Source organism: Balaenoptera musculus, chromosome 11, assembly GCF_009873245.2.
Source record: "Balaenoptera musculus isolate JJ_BM4_2016_0621 chromosome 11, mBalMus1.pri.v3, whole genome shotgun sequence".
Lineage (NCBI taxonomy): Eukaryota > Metazoa > Chordata > Mammalia > Artiodactyla > Balaenopteridae > Balaenoptera > Balaenoptera musculus.
In genome coordinates, this window is record NC_045795.1 from 47,161,160 (window position 1) to 47,180,446 (window position 19,287).

Sequence of the window (19,287 nt, forward strand, 5' to 3'; positions counted from 1 at the left end):
GTCCTCTTTGGGTCCATCCTAGACCAGCCAGACCCTGACAACCAGCCAGTTGATCATAGACACACGAGGGAGCCCTGCTCAGATCAGCAGAACATCACCCAGCTGACCCACTGACTAGAGAATAAATTCTTGTCAGTTTAAGTCACTAAGTTTAAGGTGCCTGATTGTAACATTTGTAACAACAGATAATTGCTATGCATTCCATTGCTTCAGGACATATTTGAGCTTGGACACATACGTGATTGCCTGCTTGGAACTTTTTTTTAAAAAATCAAAACACTTAAAAGCATAAAAGCAGAGACTGAGGGAGCTGCTGAGAGAAAAATATGACCACTTGTTATAAACTCTTGACAGAAGAGAAATTCTTTTCCAATAAGGTTGAAAATACATTTTAAATTTTCTTTAGCATTTTACAGAGTTTATTTAAGTGATAGCAAAGATAAAAGCTGCTTGTATCTTTTACATACAGCTTTTACAGAACCATCCCATTTTTCTTCTCTTCCAAAGCCTCCAATCTCACCTTGGAGCCTCGGTGCTCACACAGGAGGACAGAGTCCCCTGCAGAGCAGCCCACTGTCCCTCCATGTCACAGATCTTCACAGAGCCACAAGCATCCTCTTTCCCTGCAGGAAACCTGGTGACAGCCTGTTCCTCTGGCAGGAATGGTGAGAGGGTGTGTGGAGACAGGAGAGAGGTCTGGGGATGGGGCTGGCAAGAAAAAGATGCTCTTTTTGAGGCTCAGAGCAAACTTGAAGTACTCTCCCATTCTGTGGGCACAGGCCTTCATCTCAGACCCAGAGCTGTCCAGAAACTAGAAGCTCTGTGCAACGTGAGATTAGGGGTTGCACTTCTTTTTGATCCTCACAAACTCACCAATGGGAACAAGAGAATACAGGAAGCATTATAACTCAGTTTTGATCCACTAAATGTCAATAGACAAAATGCACTCAAAAGATTTTTCTTTTAAGTGATTTTCTTGATACTAAATTTTTTAAAAATAATTTTTATCCATTCAAACTTACAACCATTCAAAAGATCTGAAATAGGGGTAAGTCTAACAAAGCATGCATCTTGAAAATACACAAATCTGATGAAAGAAATCAAAGGAAATCTCAATAAATGAAGAGACATACTGAATTCATGCATTAGAGAACTACGTGGTAAAGATGTGAATTCCTAAAAATAGTACAAGGTTACAATTCCTATCAAAATCTCAGCAACAATTTTTGTAGGTAATTTTGTAAGCTTTTAAGTGATTTTTGTTTTCCATTTTAGAAGAGTAAAAAATGGAATCTTTCCACAACCTCTTTATCAACTGGTTTACTTGCAAACAACTGAAGTACCTTGAAGTATTTCTTTTCTAATTTAGCTAAGTATAACCACATGCAAGTCTGCTTGCATTTATCTATTTAAGTTCCATATAGATTTCTTGTAATATTCTTGCACTGTCAGATGAAATGGGCCTGAGACCATGGATGAAAGATGGGGAAGAAAACATGGTCCCCAGGGGAGAACCATGTTCACTTACTGGCAGATAAAGCTGTTTCTTTAGAATGCTTCACAGGGACCCTCTCCTAAGGACAAGTTACTTGGGGCCATCTGCTACTACTCTGGGTGGTCAACTTACCTGAGACAGTGCTGAGGTAACAGTCCAATGCACACTGGGGAAAGGTGTGATCAGCTGCCTCCAGAAGACCCTGCAGCAGGAATCATTCAAGTCCTGGAGCTCCCTGGCCCCTTGCCACCTGCTCACCACCTGGTGACCAGCCTGCTGGGTGATGCCAGGCACTGGGGAACCACTGGCCTTCTACCTGCCCTCTGACTTCTCAAAGCAGTTTTTATCTGGGGATCATCTCACCTTCTTGAAAGGTTCACCTTTCCTCTTTGGCAAGTTGGGATTTCACTTCTGAGTACTTGCATTTATTCACTTCTCTCAGTGTTAATGTTGGGCTCATCCAAATAGTTCATCTATTCCTTCTGGACAGGAGGTATCCCTGAACCCGCTGCACTTCTTTCAAAATTCGTGAGGTAAACACAGAGGACATGGAGGGCAAGGAAAGCTAAAATGTAATGCCATTTATAAGACTTGTAATTCTTTTTCAGAACCCTGACTCAACTGGTGCTTGAAATGTAGAACTAAATCATGGGTTAAGAATATTTTATGAGATCCTTTCAGTCTGGCTTAAAGGTGCTAAGGCCTTAAAACATTTGTTCCTCTTGGTTTGTTATTTCTAGTCCAAACCTCTTTCTACTTGTTTTTTTGGAAACAGTTCATCACATTTGCAAAAACTTCAGCTAATTTTTCATTTGTGAGTTCCCCAGGTCAATTCCAAGCACCTATTCAGACTTGTTGATTACCTATCAAAATGACAGTAACTTTCTATAAAGACAAAACTTCCATCTTTGTTTAGGAGAAACAAGATAGGCTACTTCGACATGTTAATATTTAAAGAATCACATATTTGCTGTAATACAATTTTGCTACCTCTAAGTGCAGTTCCTGGGTACAGTGCAAAGTTTCATACTACAGAATGATAAAAAGGAAGCTTGTCACATTTAGAGGAATAATGTTCAGTTTTCAATTGAGAATAGAGTTCATTTACTTTTAACATAAAGCAATAAACTGTATTTAAAAACTTTTATATTACTAGTTAATTGCTATATATTTGTAGTAAAAGAAATCTAGCATACCTCACATACCATGAATGCTGCTATGATTTTAGGACATGTGATCTTCATTTTTAAAAACAACTATCACCCATAGTCCCAGAGAGCATGAAAATTTGCAATATCCATCAGTCACCCTGTCAAAGTCATAAAATCTTTCCTGTCCCTTTTTCAAATTTCAAAACCTCACAGCAGGATTGTAATCAACCATAACAGTAATATTTATAATATACAATTTAACTGTAATGACACACATAAGAATTTCTTTATCACAAAGTTGTTTCCCTGAGACCTTTGTGTCTTCCTATCAGTATGGAAAACAGCATTCAAGGGTTGAGCACACTGATAGCAGCACATTTCAATTGGAAAAATAACCTATCCGAAACTATGTAAATTTCCATCAAAGGATACAATCTGAAAGATACCATAAAGGTATATGTAAAATAACTTGTTATCCCATTTAGTTGTCAAACATGAAGAATTTCATGTTTGGATGGAATTTCATCCAAAGAGTCCAGGTTGACACACAAAAGCATTGAGGTTCCCTTGCTTAGGAGTCCTTCATAGTTGTATCTCTAACGTGCTGAGAAGCTGTGTCAATTCTGATGCCCGTGCATTGTCTCTCCAGTTGATTTATGTACTTGTGAATATACACCATAAACAAAGTAAAGGGAAAAACAATAAAAGTAGTTTTAAAAAGTTTTTCCTGCCTTCAGACAGAAGCTGAAGCCATTTCTAAAGGAATCCAGCATATTTGATGTACATGGCTCCTCACCATTCCCAACAAAAGAGAGAAGTAGCAATAAATATATTTTTCAATTCAGCATATCAAAAAGAAGGATGTGGATTCTATACATATTAATACTGATGGAATTCACTAAGCAATATTGTCACCTTCACACATCTTAAATACATATGCTGATTAATTGATGATATTGCTGGGATTGCACATAATCAACAAGTCCTATGTTAGTTTTTGAACATCAAAATTCATAGTATTTAATAAGTCATAGATGGTATCTCTAGGAATACCTTAACTCCAATTCAGTTCCATCATTTGGGTAAATTTCATAACAATGTCTCTTAGTTAAGTTCTGCTTTAGAATGCCAAAATAGACATACACATACCACCCAGAACCACATAGATGTCCATACAAAACTCAGTAGTGTTTGTTTTCCCAGAAAGTTTCTGAAATGCAACTATGAGCTCAGGGTCTAGTGTACATGTCACTATTCTCTGAAGATCTCTAATTAAATATCACACGTCTGGAAGAAGACAAAGTTAACAAACAGTAAGCACATGTGCCTGCTGCAGTCACTTCCCTGAGAATGAAATATTCTGCTTTTAAAAAGGAAATGACAATTTCAAGTACACATATTCAGATAAAGCTTTTTTTTAAACAATATTTTTTTAATTTAATTTGTAATTTTTTAAATTTATTTTTTAAAATTTTGGCTGCATTGGGTCTTCATTGCTGCACGTGGGCTTTCTCTAGTTGTGGTGAGCAGAGGCTACTCTTCATTGTGATGTGCGGGCGTCTCATTGCAGTGGCTTCTCTTGTTGCAGAGCACGGGCTTTAGGAGCACAGGCTCAGTAGTTGTGGCACATGGGCTTAGTTGCTCTGCGGCATGTGGGATCTTCCTGGACCAGGGATCGAACCCGTGCCCCTGCATTGGCAGGAGGATTCTTAACCACTGCACCACCAGGGAAGTGAAAACAAAATCAACAAGTATTTTGTGTATCAAAAATGATCTGAGAAGACTGATCCATATTCTGTCCCATACAAATATTCAGCGACTTAGAATTAGATGAACTCACAGGGATTTCATTGCACAACAAAGAATTTAAAAATTATACAAAAGAAAGAGAAAAAATTGAAATGCAATCAGGAAAGGATTGAGGCCTATTAAGTTCAAGTAACAACTTCTTTGCACTAGAAGACACTTTAGATAGTCAAAACAAAATGATCATTGTTTTACTGTGAGGGGAAGGGGTTCCTTGTTAACCTGCTTGCTGGGATGTGACCCCCTGCACAAAATGCTTCCCTTACCAGTGCCTAACCTTCCCTTAAAGTCTTGGTCTTGCACTGGGAGAATGCTGATTCAGTGACTGTGGTAGTTTAAGAATATATCATTTTGGCAAAAGAATGCATCTATCAGCTTAGAGTTGATGGGCCTAAAGCTGCTGTTGAAAAAGACATTCGTTTGCTTATTTTTGTTAATTCTTACTAACTTCTAGCATAATACATGCCATTTGTATGGTCTAGAAGAGTTAATTGGAAACATTTTGCTCCCTTTCTGGTCAATAAGGTATGCATTTAAAATTTTATGCATTTAAAAACACCTTCAAATAAGCAATTTCTCTTTTCTTACCAAGGTGTGACCTCTGAATACTATGCTTTTCTACACCATTTGAGAAGAACTTTATGGTTCAAACTTTCACCCTATAGCTTGGTTTGTTTCTAAGTACTGGCTTCTATCACAATGAAAATTTGTGCCCCTCTAGGCCTGTGCCTCCTGTACAATAAAGACATATGCCCATTCCATACATGAAAAGAGATAAAATATAATCGTGCAGGTTCAAGTTAAGCTGGAATAGAAATAGAATTTTTCGTGGTTTAAATCAACAATATCATAGCCTTTTGACTTCACGTGTAAATTTCACATGTGGATGAATTTGGTTGAAAGCTAAAATTGAAAAATTTCATTGCTGTATTCTCATCTATTACTTTAAATTACAGTGTGTTTGTAATTATTAATTTGGCTTAAAGACAAGGATTCACTGGTAATTTTCAAAGGCATGGGTTAAAGAGAATAGGATATAACTTAAGTACTAAACATACTGATTGTAAAAATAGTATGGATTCACATTAAGAGATTTTTCCATACTATAGAAAAGATTATTGTGTTTCAACCACTGTACTAAATTTTATTTGATCATACTAAAAATATATCAATGTAAATAAGATAGAACTTAGTGAGAAGTAAATAAAAAGCATAATTTCAGCTTTCAGATTACTAATTATATAGATTTAAAATCTTCTTTAAGTAGTTAGAAGTGCAGTCTGATTTGGCAATAATTTCTTGACATTATACCAGTTATAAGAAGCCAGTTGAAGAGATTTTAGCCCAATAAGAATCTAGAGAATTTTCACCATAAATTATCCCCACACAGGAATGGGACACTGTTTTGGTGTTCTGAGTTCTCTTTTCTAGAGACGTTTCAATGAATAAAGAAGACATTTATATTTTATTATATAACTTATTTTCATTTCAAATTCTCAAATAATAAAAATTTAAAAGCAATGTTGGTAATTTCAGTTAGGAGGGACTTAGAATATGGAATATTGCATCTCTTTCATAGACTCTATGACTCTTCAAAGTGCCCTAAAAACACTATGAGTTTGATTAGCAGCAAAGCATTAGCCTAATCAAAACCTCCCTCCTCCCCCTATGCATATATACATATACACAAACTATACATCAATACATTCTTAGCTTAAATCTGACAATTTGACAGTTATTCCCAGAGGCTGTGCAAGGATACAAATACTGTTCAAGACCACTAGTACCCAACTGGTTAAGAGAAAACCAGTTCTTTCATTAAAACAAACAAATAAAACTACAAAATAATTCGGTCACATATTCTGAATTTCTTTTAAGATTAAAAAAATTGAGGGATACAGTGAATCACCCAATATATTACTGTTCTGAGTTCTATAATTTTCTTTATCTAAAACTATCTTTTATACATAGAAGGCTAGATGCCTTTAAACATAGTTTCAGCAATTCTAAGCAGATTCCTTTGAAAAATATGACAAGTTTTTTTTTTTTTAACTTGGAGGAAAGTTCTGCAAGGAGTGGGTTTTCTTCTCACAGATGAATTTTGCAGCATTTTCTCCCAGGAGCACACTGGGAGCCCTGTCATCCTGTATACATGTGTCCCAAGGATGAAGCCTCTTAGCACCGGACCTCCAGAAAGAGGTCCTGCAGGCACCATGGCATGTTGGTCTTTTCTCTTCCACACTCTTTTAGCAGCACCCAATCTTTGGGCATCTTGCCAGTAGTGGTTGAAGTCCAGAACTTGATCTTCACTGGGAAAACCAAGTCCATTCAAAATGCAGCACTTTCATCTTTTGGTTGGGTGATTCTTGGTCCCCCATGGATAGGAGTGATACCTAGAAGATTCAGAAGTGGAAGGAGTTCTCTACAGTCTCAAATATTTTACTTCACATATTCAATTTCAAAAGCAGTAGCTCAGGTATATAAATAAATAAATCACAATGAATAAAACGGTGATTCTAAACATAATGGAATGGGGAGATTTTTAGAAAGTTGCCTTTTGCTGAAGTTCAGTGTTAACATTTTCTTTCTCAAATTATAAACTTAATAGGAACTAATAACCCTACAGTGGAAAAATTAATACCCATCCAAAGTAACCTGTACATTAAATGCCTATTTTAAAGCAATGCAAGTTGATTCAATGTAGATTTGTTTTTCTCTCAACACATATTTCATTGTTACAAAGTAAAATATTAATATGTGTCCCTAAGTATATAAGAATGGTATGCTGGTCATCTATTCACTCACAAAACTCAACAGTTTTACTCTCATTACAACAATGATAAAATGAAGACACCCCAGGCTGTATCCTTCTGGTAAGGAAGCGAAATATTAATGTGTGCAAAATAGAGGTAATCATACATCCCTGCAAATGACCACAAATAGAGCCCACCTGGGGCTGGCCCAGTTTGTTTTGACCTTGTTTCATTTTCCTTGCATTCTCAACTCAGTCCTACTTCCCCTTCCCAAATCCCTCATTTGGGTTAGGGCTCCTTGCTGCTGTTTCTATTTCTGTTACCACTTTCTTTAACTAATGTAGCATGTTGTGCCTGAGACATTCTTCCTACCAACTGCCCAAGCAGTCTCACCATTACTTAAACAGTTCTAGGTATCTTCCCCAAAGAGAGCTAATAGCTAGATAATGGCCTTATCCTGAGACTTTCCATTTGAGAATGGCATCTCTCTAACCCTAACTAAACATAAACCCTATGATCTAAGCTGAAATGTGCCATATCTTGGCTTAATGCTTTAGCTCCTGTCTGGATGCATTGTAGATGTGTGTATAGGTTTGAACTGACAGTCTTAATTTGTAAGCTTGAGTAATACAGGACTTATGTATGTAATTCCTTTTGCATGGTTATTAATCAAGATCATTTAATAATATTTTGCAATGATGGCTATGATGACAATTAAAATGATGATAATGATTATGAGAACAATAGCAGATCTGACTAGATACTGGTGGAGGAGTTAAAACAATGTTTCTTATTTCAAACCACATTGCTAGGGAAGGTTTTCTCAACTTGTGTTCCAAGTAAAAGATGAAAAATCACTGGGTAAACAAGGTCAACAGACTTCTTTCCTAAAGTATATCTCAAAGTTTTCAATATAGTCATGTCTGTCAACATGCTTCAAAAATGGAAAAATGTACATTCAGGGTTTTCCAAATATATTTGGTCATGGAATTTTATTTTTCATATAACATCTATTATCATCTTTGATAATATTGGCTATTTACAAAACCTATTTGGGAAAATACACTCTACTGATTCTAAGTACTGATTCTAATTACCTCTACACATCCTGTGATATTTAGCATCCTCTATCCTTTGAGTATGGAAAAATCATGACTGTCACAGCTGATCTGATTCATATTTGGAATTATGTGCACTTTCAGTTTGTGAAGTATTAGGTGCTTCTATGTGGAGCCTGACTTATTTCTTGGAAACTAATTGGGAACATCGGTAAACAAGTAATGGTTTTAAGCACAACCAAGGGTTATTTCTACTGGTAAACCGTGAAAACTATCTCCCCCAGTTATATATTCTATCACTGCTATTAGGAACTGAAAAGGGAGTATCATGGTTATATGGATTTTTAAATGGATGATTCATTTTAATTTGGAACATTTTAAGAAATTTTGATGTCATTTCCATCATATATTACTTTAACTTGATCGTTTAAATCATATCTTCATATTATATTCACAATTCTGAATATAACTGTAAATAATTTTTCACCTTTGTCATTAGGCATCTTATTGTCTATTTACCATAAGAAGAAAACCTGCAATTTACTTTAATACAGGAATATGTCTTTGAAAGTAGAAGTAATGTTTGATTTTTTAAAAACTTAATAATTGGAGAATTGAAAAGGATAACCATAAATTTCAAAATAAGACTGGAATTACTATTTCTAAAAAAGGAAAAATAAGAGCTCTTATAAGATTTTCCCTAAGTTCCTTATACCCCTGGTTTTTCATTATGTTTAGCTGATTTTCTGCAAAAATTTGAAGATATCCATTGCCCATGATCCTGGGTCTCTGAGAAAATGTGATTAAAAAAATGATAAGCATGACTTTTGCCCCACTACAAGCCAACGGCACTTGAAATAATAAGTTGCCAAGAGTCAAGAACAGAGACATTCATACTATCCATGGAAGGCTGGATGTACTCAGATCAGGAGGAAAAATGAAAATTCAAAATCCCTCCAGGGATGGGGGGAGAAGAGTGATTATGGAGATCGTGATTTCTATTAACAATATACCTTTGGAAAGTGAGAATTACTCATCATTTCTCTGCAGTTACAAATCACAACAGGACTAAATGTACAAAGGTAGTATTTTGGAAATATATTGTCAAGCCAAAAGAGCAAGCAGCTGAATAGTCTTATCTGTGATTCATAAGAACAACTAATTGAAACAGGGGGAAAAAAGGCTGGAGACTGAACTAACCTCAAAAAAGATTCTAATTTCCATATAATGACCTTAATAGAATGTTCTTGAGACCTCTTTCTCTTTCCATGGCTAACAGTCATCTTTGGGGAAGACTTCTAGAATAATTTAAATAGTGGTCAACAGATAGCTTCATTAGCTAGACAGGAAGGCTATTCCTCCAGGTAGAAAAGGCCACTTAGGGAAAACGAACCCCACAGGACTATGCCTCCTAAAGCAACTTTGGCCATATAGGATGTGTAAGTGGTTACTCATGGTCAATTTGATGCTTCTGTTATGAGTCGGCTCCTTGGAAAACTCAAGAGACAGCTCATGTATAGCAGACACTGTCAGCGCCCATATCCCCTCATTCAAAGCACTTCAAAGCATGCTGGCCTGATTCCCTACGGCCAGCACCTGCGTTTCTTTTCCTGAGGATATCTCTGGCCTCTAGAATCTGCTTTGTCCACCCTTACAGAAGGCCAGAAACGCCAGGGAACTAACATCCTCTGGGAAAAAAGGTCTCAAACGATGACTAATGGAAATTAGAGATAAATACCATCCCAGCTCCCTCAGTCCATAAGTGGGAGAATTGTTCTCCACTGGCTCTCAGATTTCCATAATGGGATCAAGCTCCAACCACCACAATGGTAACTTACTTGAAAAGGAAACTTTTATTGAATTATTTCTTCAATCCCTTACCAGACTTTCTTGGGATTGCCTCTCAAACTAATTGTACTCAAATCTTTGTGCCCTAAACTGTGCCCAACAGTAAAACTGCAGGAATCCATAACTGAATGAAATTGATAAAATAGAGTATATTTTTAGACCACCAATAATGATTATTTTAGAAGATAACACACAGCCCCAGTAAACTGCAGTTTCTTATTTATGGTAAGCAAATGGGAACACATAACAACAAATCCCTTTCCCACAAACATATCTTAAATTCACCAGAAGTGATTCTTTGTTTAGTTGCATTTTCTCCCTTGCATTCTATACAAATAATGGTTATATTTTAGTCATGGACATTTTTTTTTTTTTTTTTTTTTTTTTTTAAATGACTCTTCAAAGAAGAGACATTCATTCATTCATTCATTTATTCATTTATTTATTTATAGCTGTGTTGGGTCTTCGTTTCTGTGCGAGGGCTTTTCTCTAGTTGCGGCAAGTGGGGGCCACTCTTCATCGCGGTGCGCGGGCCTCTCACTATCGCGGCCTCTCTTGTTGCAGAGCACAGGCTCCAGACGCGCAGGCTCAGTAATTGTGGCTCACGGGCCTAGTCGCTCCGCAGCATGTGGGATCTTCCCAGACCAGGGCTCGAACCCGTGTCCCCTGCATTGGCAGGCAGACTCTCAACCACTGCGCCACCAGGGAAGCCCAGTCATGGACATTTGAGTTTACGGCTCTTCCAATATAGGACAAACATGCTTAATTTAAAAAAATGTAGAAATAATTTTCCATTTCATTATGTAGGAGTAAATTACTACTAAGTGATCACCCTTTCTTTTTCAACCAAGAATACAGCAGCTGCATCCATATAAAAGATGGTCAACATACATTCTACTTACAGTTGTATCAAGTCTAAGCCAAGATATTTTACAAAAGTGTTTAAAATAGAAGGTCGGGGAAAACCTCTGGAATCAAGGATAGAGAAATTAGATCTAATATCCAATGGTCTAAATTGAATTTTCACATTTCTAGATCTCACCTGTTAGAAGTAAAATTGTAATAACCACTTTCCTCTAGGACTTCTTCAATCACAATCTAAAGTTAAAAAAAAATCAGGTTAGTATTGAATTAAAAGCAACAAAATAAAATCATTCAGAGGCACTGCAAAAACCTCACCTGCATCTGTTCATATGTTATCCCCTGCTCCAAATCAAAGCTGGAGGGTAGACCTGAAATAGATAAATTATGAAAAGGCTGACATTTGGTTCATGTTTTCTTAGATTTTATTGGCAATTATGACTCACATGCAGTGAAAAGAGGTCAGTTTCTTAGTGATGAAGATGAGTACTTACAAACACATTCCAAATTATCTTGGCTTTTGGGGTGGCCATCACAAAATAATACACAAGATTTATGGGCATTGCTCATGGTATAAATTGGCCAATTAAATTAGGGGTGTGTGTGTGTGTAAGGATAGGTGAGGAGTGGTCCTAAACACAAACTTCCTGATAGGCAAAGAAAAGATTAAGAAGCTATCCCTAATCCACAAGGCAAAAAGAATAGATATGTGCTAGAAAAAAAACAAATTCTTAGAGGAAGGCAGAAATAGCCAGAGGAGGACAACAAAGGTTTGACCCTGGCTATGGCTGCCAGGAGGGAATAAAATACATTTAAAATCAGAAGACAGTAATTCTTTTGAGGTTTGGTCTGAGTATGATATACCAGCACATTAACCAACCCTAGCACCACCCAAAGCAATGTTGACCAGTTTCCACTCAGGTCAATCAACACTTATCACATGGAGGCCCAGGAGCTCCCCTGCCACTTACTTAGGAGAGAGAAAGGAGAATGGGTTGAAGGTTAAGAGGACGCAAGAGGATGTGAGTCTTGGCAGCTGGTTTTTCAAGTCCAGCTTAAAGGTGTTGCCCAAAGTGCTCCCTGGTTCTGCTGTCTTTGCTTTTGTCCAGCCTGCCATGACTAGGGACACACCTGGTCTGCTCTGGGGAGGGGCATCCAGCTTCTGGAAGAGCCTGTCAACTCCCTCTCAGGCCGCTGAGAGACTTCCACCAGAGCTCGTCACTCAGCAGGGCTGTTGTGGTAAGAAGTCTGGCCTGTGACTGACCTACCTGCCCAGGGGGATGCAAATGACTTTACTTCACTTAGTATGATAATCTCTAGATCCATCTATGTTGCTGCAAATGGCAAGATTTTATTCTTTTTTATGGCTAATATTCCTTGGTATATATATATATACCACATCGTACTAAGTGAAGTAAGTCAGAAAGACAAATATTGTATGATATCACTTATCTGTGGAATCTAAAAAATAATACAAATGAACTTATTTACAAAACAGAAACAGACTCACAAACATAGAAAACAAACCTATGGTTACCAAAGGGGAAAGAGGTGGGGGAGGGATAAATTAGGCATATGGGATTAACAGATGCACACTACTATATATAAAATATATAAACAATAATGATTTACTGTATAGCACTGGGAACTATATTCAATACTTTTAATAACCTATAATGGAAAAGGAAAAGAATCTGAAAAAGAATATATATATATATATATATCTGGATCACTTTGCTGTACACCTGAAACTAACACAATATTATAAATCAACTATAGTTCAATTAAAAATAAATAAAAGCAAATGACTTTAGATAACAGTTTATCTCGATCTTACAGATTTCTCAGGGATGATTTTAAATGAAGTTCTACCTACCCAGTTTAGCTGTATCCTAGGAGTCCAAGACTTAGGGAAAGTTTGATAATCAGTACATGAAGTGATTTGCCTAAATTAGTCAACTTCAAAAGCACAACAGAATTAAGCTTTTTTTTTTTGTCTGAGTAGATGGCAAGTCTTCATTTAACAGTAAAAACTTCACATCTGTCTGCCCCACTGTGAGATATAACTATAGTTTACAGGGATTCAAAAATTATTTAGGAATTCTGTAACCTCAGACTAGCTTGAAGATCTCTTCTGAGAGTCAAATATCACAAGAAAAATTACATTATGCTGAGTCCCTACTACTGGCTAAGTACTTTTTATATATTTACACTGATCATTGCTATAATCCTAAGATGGTTACCATTTTTGTTCCCATTTTACAGGCAAGAAAACTGGGGTTCAGTGAGGTCAAATAATTTGCTGAAGGTCAGCTACTAAGTGGTTGAGCTGAGATTTGAATCTAGGCATCCTGGTTTACAGAATACGTACCTTTAATCCCTATGTTATATTGCCTCCCTATGAGAAATTATTTCAAAAAAGAAAAAAAATTAAATATGTCTGATGTGGATTCTTCAGGTAAGTTTCAAATTTTCTGTTTTATTCAAGCTCTTCATTTCTGCTTTTTATCTCCCTGGATGTTTTTGGGCATTTGATTTCCCATCATCAGATAAGAAGAAGTAAAAGGAAATACAATTTACGCACACAGATTCTGTTTGCTTATGGTATTAATAAATGATCAAGGAAGGTGTCACAAGTGTGTAAAATAAATCTCAGGGAATTTCTAAATTCCTACTGTATGTCCTTCCAACTATCACCATAGATAATCAAAATAAGCTCTATTTTCATTTTAAATTGAAGATAATCTTTTAAGGATAGCTGTTGATCCAAACAATCTATTTCTTTGTGAAAGCCAGATTTCCTGTGTTGAAGACCATTACCTGTTGGGTTATTTGGGGACAGGCTGTATCGACCTGATGAATGATGCAATAAATGGTAATCTGCTGTGAAAAAGTTGGGCTCAATTGGTTCTAGAGATCCCTGAGATAACTGAAACAGAAAAAGCAAAACTGCGTCTTATTTTGCATTCAGAATCAAATGACATGAGACCTCTGTGTGCGTCTCTGCCCAGAAAAATTAGTGCTCTTCAGTTGTCAATCCCTTGTATACAGATAAAGACCAATCTTCTTCCTTTCAAAAGAAATGATAAATTAGATGCAGGCAAATTACAGTGAAAGCAAGTAGATAATTCCTGGTCACATGAAAATAAAAAATGTTATACTTTATAGATTTATGAGAACGAAATAAAAATAGATAGAAAAATAATGGCATGGGCCTGGGATAGAAAAATGTTATTTTTGTCAGGTGTAGGAGGAATAAACTCCAATCATTCAACAAAACATCATTTTTAGCCCAAATCATTCTTGTTTGACCAAGGCAAACACATTTCTTAATACATTTTTCTAAATTACTATTAATTAATTTTAATCTCCAAACATTAATTCCCAACACTGTAAAGGAAAGAGTAATTCACTAAATGCCAGAACTTATTAAAGTTCCAATTGTTTAATGCCGTTCTATAAGGATGAAGTTTTTAAATGAAACTTTCAAAATCCTTTCACCTTTAATTCCAACTAACACTTGAACTGGCCAAGTTTTTATGCCTGTGTAAAACAATATACTTTTTAAATGTTGATACATATTAATAAACCAGAAACAAAAGGCACAATTTAGATTATTCAACAGTAGTTACCTTGGATTCACAAACTCTATTCATGAATTAAAATATATCACAGTTCAATCATTTGAGCAAATTGTTTGGCAGTCCACAAATATGCCCACCCTTTGAGCCAACAATCCCACTCTTGGATATACACACAAAAGAGAAATGAGTACTTCTGTTCATCAAAAGACACGTACAAGAATGTTTGTAGCACATTTATTCATAATAATCAAAAACTGGAAAACCCCCAAATATCCACAGGATAGAAAAATATATTGTGGTGTGCTTATCCAATGGAATTTTGCCAAACATGAAAAAGAACACACTATGGATATACACAGCAAGATGGATGAGTGTTGAGCAAAAGAAGCCAGACACAAAAGGATACACAATGTATAACTTCATTTACACATATTTTCACAACTGAGAAAAGCTAACCAATGGTGACAGAGATCAGGACAATGATTACAGTGTAGCAGGTAGTAGAGTTTGACCAGGAAAAGGCAGGCAGGAGCCTTCTTCTGGGCTGGAATTGTTCTATATATCGATGTGGGTGGTGGTCACATGGGTGAATATATATGTAAAAGTTCATGGAGCTGTATATGTACTTCACTGTATACATTATGCATTTTATACCTTAATATAAACATTTTATATTAGCAATTGATAATTATTCCATCAATATGCTTTGGATACTATAAATAAAAATCATTTTTAAGTTTTCCAGTCTCCATATTGCCAACGAATGCTACACATTAGAAAAAAATATGAATCATCCTTTTATATTCTTGAAAATTTATTTTCCTTACTTTAGTGACAACTGATAAAATTAATAACCCATCTGTAAAATGACAAGATGGTAAGACCATAATAGTGTAATGCAGGAAGATTTTATTTGCTTAATAACTTTCTCATCAGTGCTATTAGGAGGCAATGCAGACAGCCTTAAGCATTCCGTAGTTCTATTATCTAAGGTAGCAGATTATTCCAACTGAACTTCTTAATATGTCTTGTAATGCTGAAAATGATTTCCTGGTATTACCTTCCAAGTGACTTCAGAGAGATTTTTTTTCATATGGTTGAGCATAGGAGTAATTTGGCTGCCTGAAATGTTCATCCCAATTATTTCTTAGAAAGCTTATTTAAGTCAACTTAATTATTAAGTGAACACCTTGGAATCCTAAAGATTTCACAGACAGGAAGATGCACAGTAACATATGTGAATTGTGACATGGAGAGGTCAAGAGAGTCATTTTAAGATGACAGGACAAGTTCTTTTCATTGATTCAAACCTTGAAGAGAGGAGTGCTTGATATTTCCAGAGCCTGTGTCACACTAGCAGTCTTCGAGCCTAAGAACTGTGAATTCTCAGAGGGATGGGCCCATGGAAGAAGCCAAGGACTAAAATCTTTAGTCTTGTGTTTGAGACCCAGATACATTTATTTTTACTCTAGGAAATTTCCGGCACTTCTTTTTGCAGTTCAGTTTTTTGACATATACTATATTCTTTCAGCAAATCTTTTTTGCCCCTTACTATGTGACCTGAGCAGGTTTTGTAAATCAGAAATGTAAACCTTTCAATCCACATACACTGATGATCTTCCCAGCTTATTAGCACCATGCTGGGCACCACGGAGGACACAGAAATGATCTGGCCTCCATGAGACTTGCAACTTGACTGGAAAAATAGGCTAATGTACATAAAACAAGAGGGCAATGCATTAAATAATGAAGTGTGAAATGAGGTGGTGAGATCTAAGCTTACACAAACAAGGATGCTTCATGAAGACCAGCATCATTTTCAGAAACTCTGTAGAAGAAACACTAGAGCTGAAACTCAAAGGCTGGATTTGGGTGGGATGCAAGGAAGTCAAGTGGACATTCCAGGGGAGAGGAACTTGAGGGCAAAGGCTGGGTATTGAATATTAATGGCAAAGTGGTAAAGGGCTATGACATTAGTCCATGTTATAGAGGCATGGGGATTTAGGTTGAAGAGAGGAAGACAAGTGTTATTCATTAATTCAGGGAGTATTTTTTATTCAAAAACATTTTTTAATTTAAATTTTTAAAATTTTAAAATATTTTTTGGCCACGCCACACAGCATGTGGGATCTTAGCTCCTTGACCAGTGATCAAACCCATGGCACCTGCATTGGAAGCACAGAGTCTTAGCCACTGGACCGCCAGGGAAGTCCCCAGGGAGTATATATTTTTCTAAACAGCAGGTTCTTATTAGTTATCCATTTTATACATATTAGTGTATATATGTCAATCCCAATGTCCCAATTCATCACACAACCACGCCCCCGCCACGTTCCCCCCTTGGTGTCCATACTTTTCTTCTTTACATCTGTGTCTCAATTTCTGCCCTGTAAACCAGTTCATCTGTACCATTTTTCTAGGTTCCACATATATGCATTAATATACGATATTTGTTTTTCTCTTTCTGACTTACTTCACTCTTTATGACAGTCTCCAGATCCATCCATGTCTCTACAAATGACTCAGTTTCGTTCCTTTTAAAGGCTGAATAATATTCCATTGTATATATGTACCACTTCTTCTTTATCCATTCGTCTGTCGATGGGAATTTAGGTTGCTTCCATGTCCTGGCTATTGTAAATAGTGCTGCAATGAACATTGGGGTGCATGTGTCTTTGAATTATGGTTTTCTCTTGGTATATGCCCAGTAGTGGGATTGCTGGGTCATATGGTAGTTCTATTTTTAGTTTCTTAAGGAACCTCCATACTGTTCTCCATAGTGGCTGTATCAATTTACATTCCCACCAACAGTGCAAGAGGGTCCTATTTCTCCACACCCTCTCCAGCATTTGTTGTTTGTAGATTTTCTGATGATGCCCATTCTAACTGGTGTGAGGTGATACCTCATTGTAGTTTTGATTTGCATTTCTCTTATAATTAGTGATGTTCAGCAGTTTTTTATGTGCTTCTTGGCATCTGTATCTCTTCTTTGGAGGAATGTCTATTTAGGTCTTCTGCCCATTTTTGGATTGGGTTGTCTGTTTCTTTAATATTGAGCTGCATGAGCTGTTTATATATTTTGGAGATTAATCCTTTGTCCGTTGATTCATTTGCAAATATTTTCTCCCATTCTGAGGGTTGTCTTTTCACCTTGTTTGTAGTTTCCTTTGCTTTGCAAAACCTTTTAAGTTTCATTAGGTCCCATTTGTTTATTTTTGTTTTTATCTCCATTACTCTACGAGGTGGATCAAAAAAGATCTTGCTCTGATTTATGTCAAAGAGTGTTCTTCCTATGTTTTCCTTTAAGAGTTTTATAGTGTCTGGTCTTACATTTAGGTCTCTAATCCATTTTGAGTTTATTTTTGTGTATGGTGTTAGGGAGTGTTCTAATTTCATTCTTTAACATGTAGCTGCCCGGTTTTCCCAGCACCACTTATTGAAGAGGCTGTCTTTTCTCCATTGTATATTCTTGCCTCCTTTAACAAAGATAAGGTGACCATAGGTGTGAGGATTTATCTCTGGGCTGTCTATCCTGTTCCACTGATCTATATTTCTGTTTTTGTGCCAATACCATACTGCCTTGCTTACTGTAGCTTTGTAGTATACTCTGAAGTCAGGGAGCCTGATTCTTCCAGCTCCATTTTTCTTTCTGAAAATTGTTTTGGCTATTCAGGTTGTTTTGTGATTCCACACAAATTGTGAAATTTTTTGTTCTAGTTTTGTGAAAAAGGCCATTGGTATTTTGACAGGGATTGAATTGAATCTGTAATATGCTTTGGGTAGTATAGTCATTTTCACAATGTTGATTCTTCCAATCCAAGAACATGGTATATCTCTCCATCTGTTGGTATTATCTTTAATTTCTTTCAGCAGTGTCTTATAGATTTCTGCATACAGGTCTTTTGTCTCCCTAGGTAGGTTTATTCCTAGGTATTTTATTCTTTTTGTTGCAATGGTAAATGGGAATGATTCCTTAATTTCTCTTTCAGATTTTTCATCATTAGTGTATAGGAATGCAAGTGATTTCTGTGCATTAATTTTGTATCCTGCAATTTTACCAAATTCATTGATTAACTCTAGTAGTTTTCTGGTGGCATCTTTAGGATAATCTATGTATAGTATCATGTCATCTGCAAACGGTGACAGTTTTATTTCCTTTCCAATTTGGTTCCTTTTATTTTTCTTCTCTGATTGCCGTGGCTAGGACTTCCAAACCTATGTCGAATAATAGTGGTGAGAGTGGACATCCTTGTCTTGTTCCTGCCCTTAGAGGAAATGCGTTCAGTTTTTCACCATTGAGAATGATGTTTGCTGTGGGTTTCTCGTATATGGACTTTATTATGTTGAGGTAGGTTCCCTCTATGCCCACTTTCTGAGAATTTTTATCATAAATGGGTGTTGAATTTTGTCAAAAGCTTTTACTGCATCTATTGAGATGATCATATGGTTTTTATTCTTCAATTTGTTAATATGGTTTATCACATTGATTGATTTGTGTATATTGAAGAATCCTTGCATCCCTGGGATAAATCCCACTTGATCATGGTGTATGATCTTTTTAATGTGTTGTTGGATTTGGTTTGCTAGTCTTTTGTTGAGGATTTTTGCATCTATATTCATCAGTGATATTGGTCTGTAATTTTCTTTTTTTGTAGTATCTTTGTCTGGTTTTGGTATCAGGGTGATGGTGGCCTCAAAGAATGAGTTTGGGAGTGTTCCTTCCTCTGCCAT

General features: G+C 36.3%; 1 protein-coding gene across 2 annotated transcripts in view; it reads right to left on the bottom strand.

Annotated features, from left to right (window-relative positions):
- Positions 1 to 4,360: 4,360 nt before the first annotated feature.
- NEK10 (NIMA related kinase 10) overlaps positions 4,361 to 19,287 on the bottom strand; it is a 306,143-nt gene continuing 291,216 nt past the window's right edge. For both annotated transcript variants that reach the window (XM_036870615.1, XM_036870614.1), the window contains 4 exons: positions 13,793 to 13,901; positions 11,291 to 11,343; positions 11,154 to 11,209; positions 4,361 to 6,845 (listed from right to left, as the gene is read on the bottom strand). In XM_036870615.1, coding sequence (XP_036726510.1) covers positions 6,797 to 6,845; positions 11,154 to 11,209; positions 11,291 to 11,343; positions 13,793 to 13,901 — 267 coding nt within the window. In that variant the 3' untranslated portion in view covers positions 4,361 to 6,796. The remainder of the gene's footprint in view (positions 6,846 to 11,153; positions 11,210 to 11,290; positions 11,344 to 13,792; positions 13,902 to 19,287) is intronic.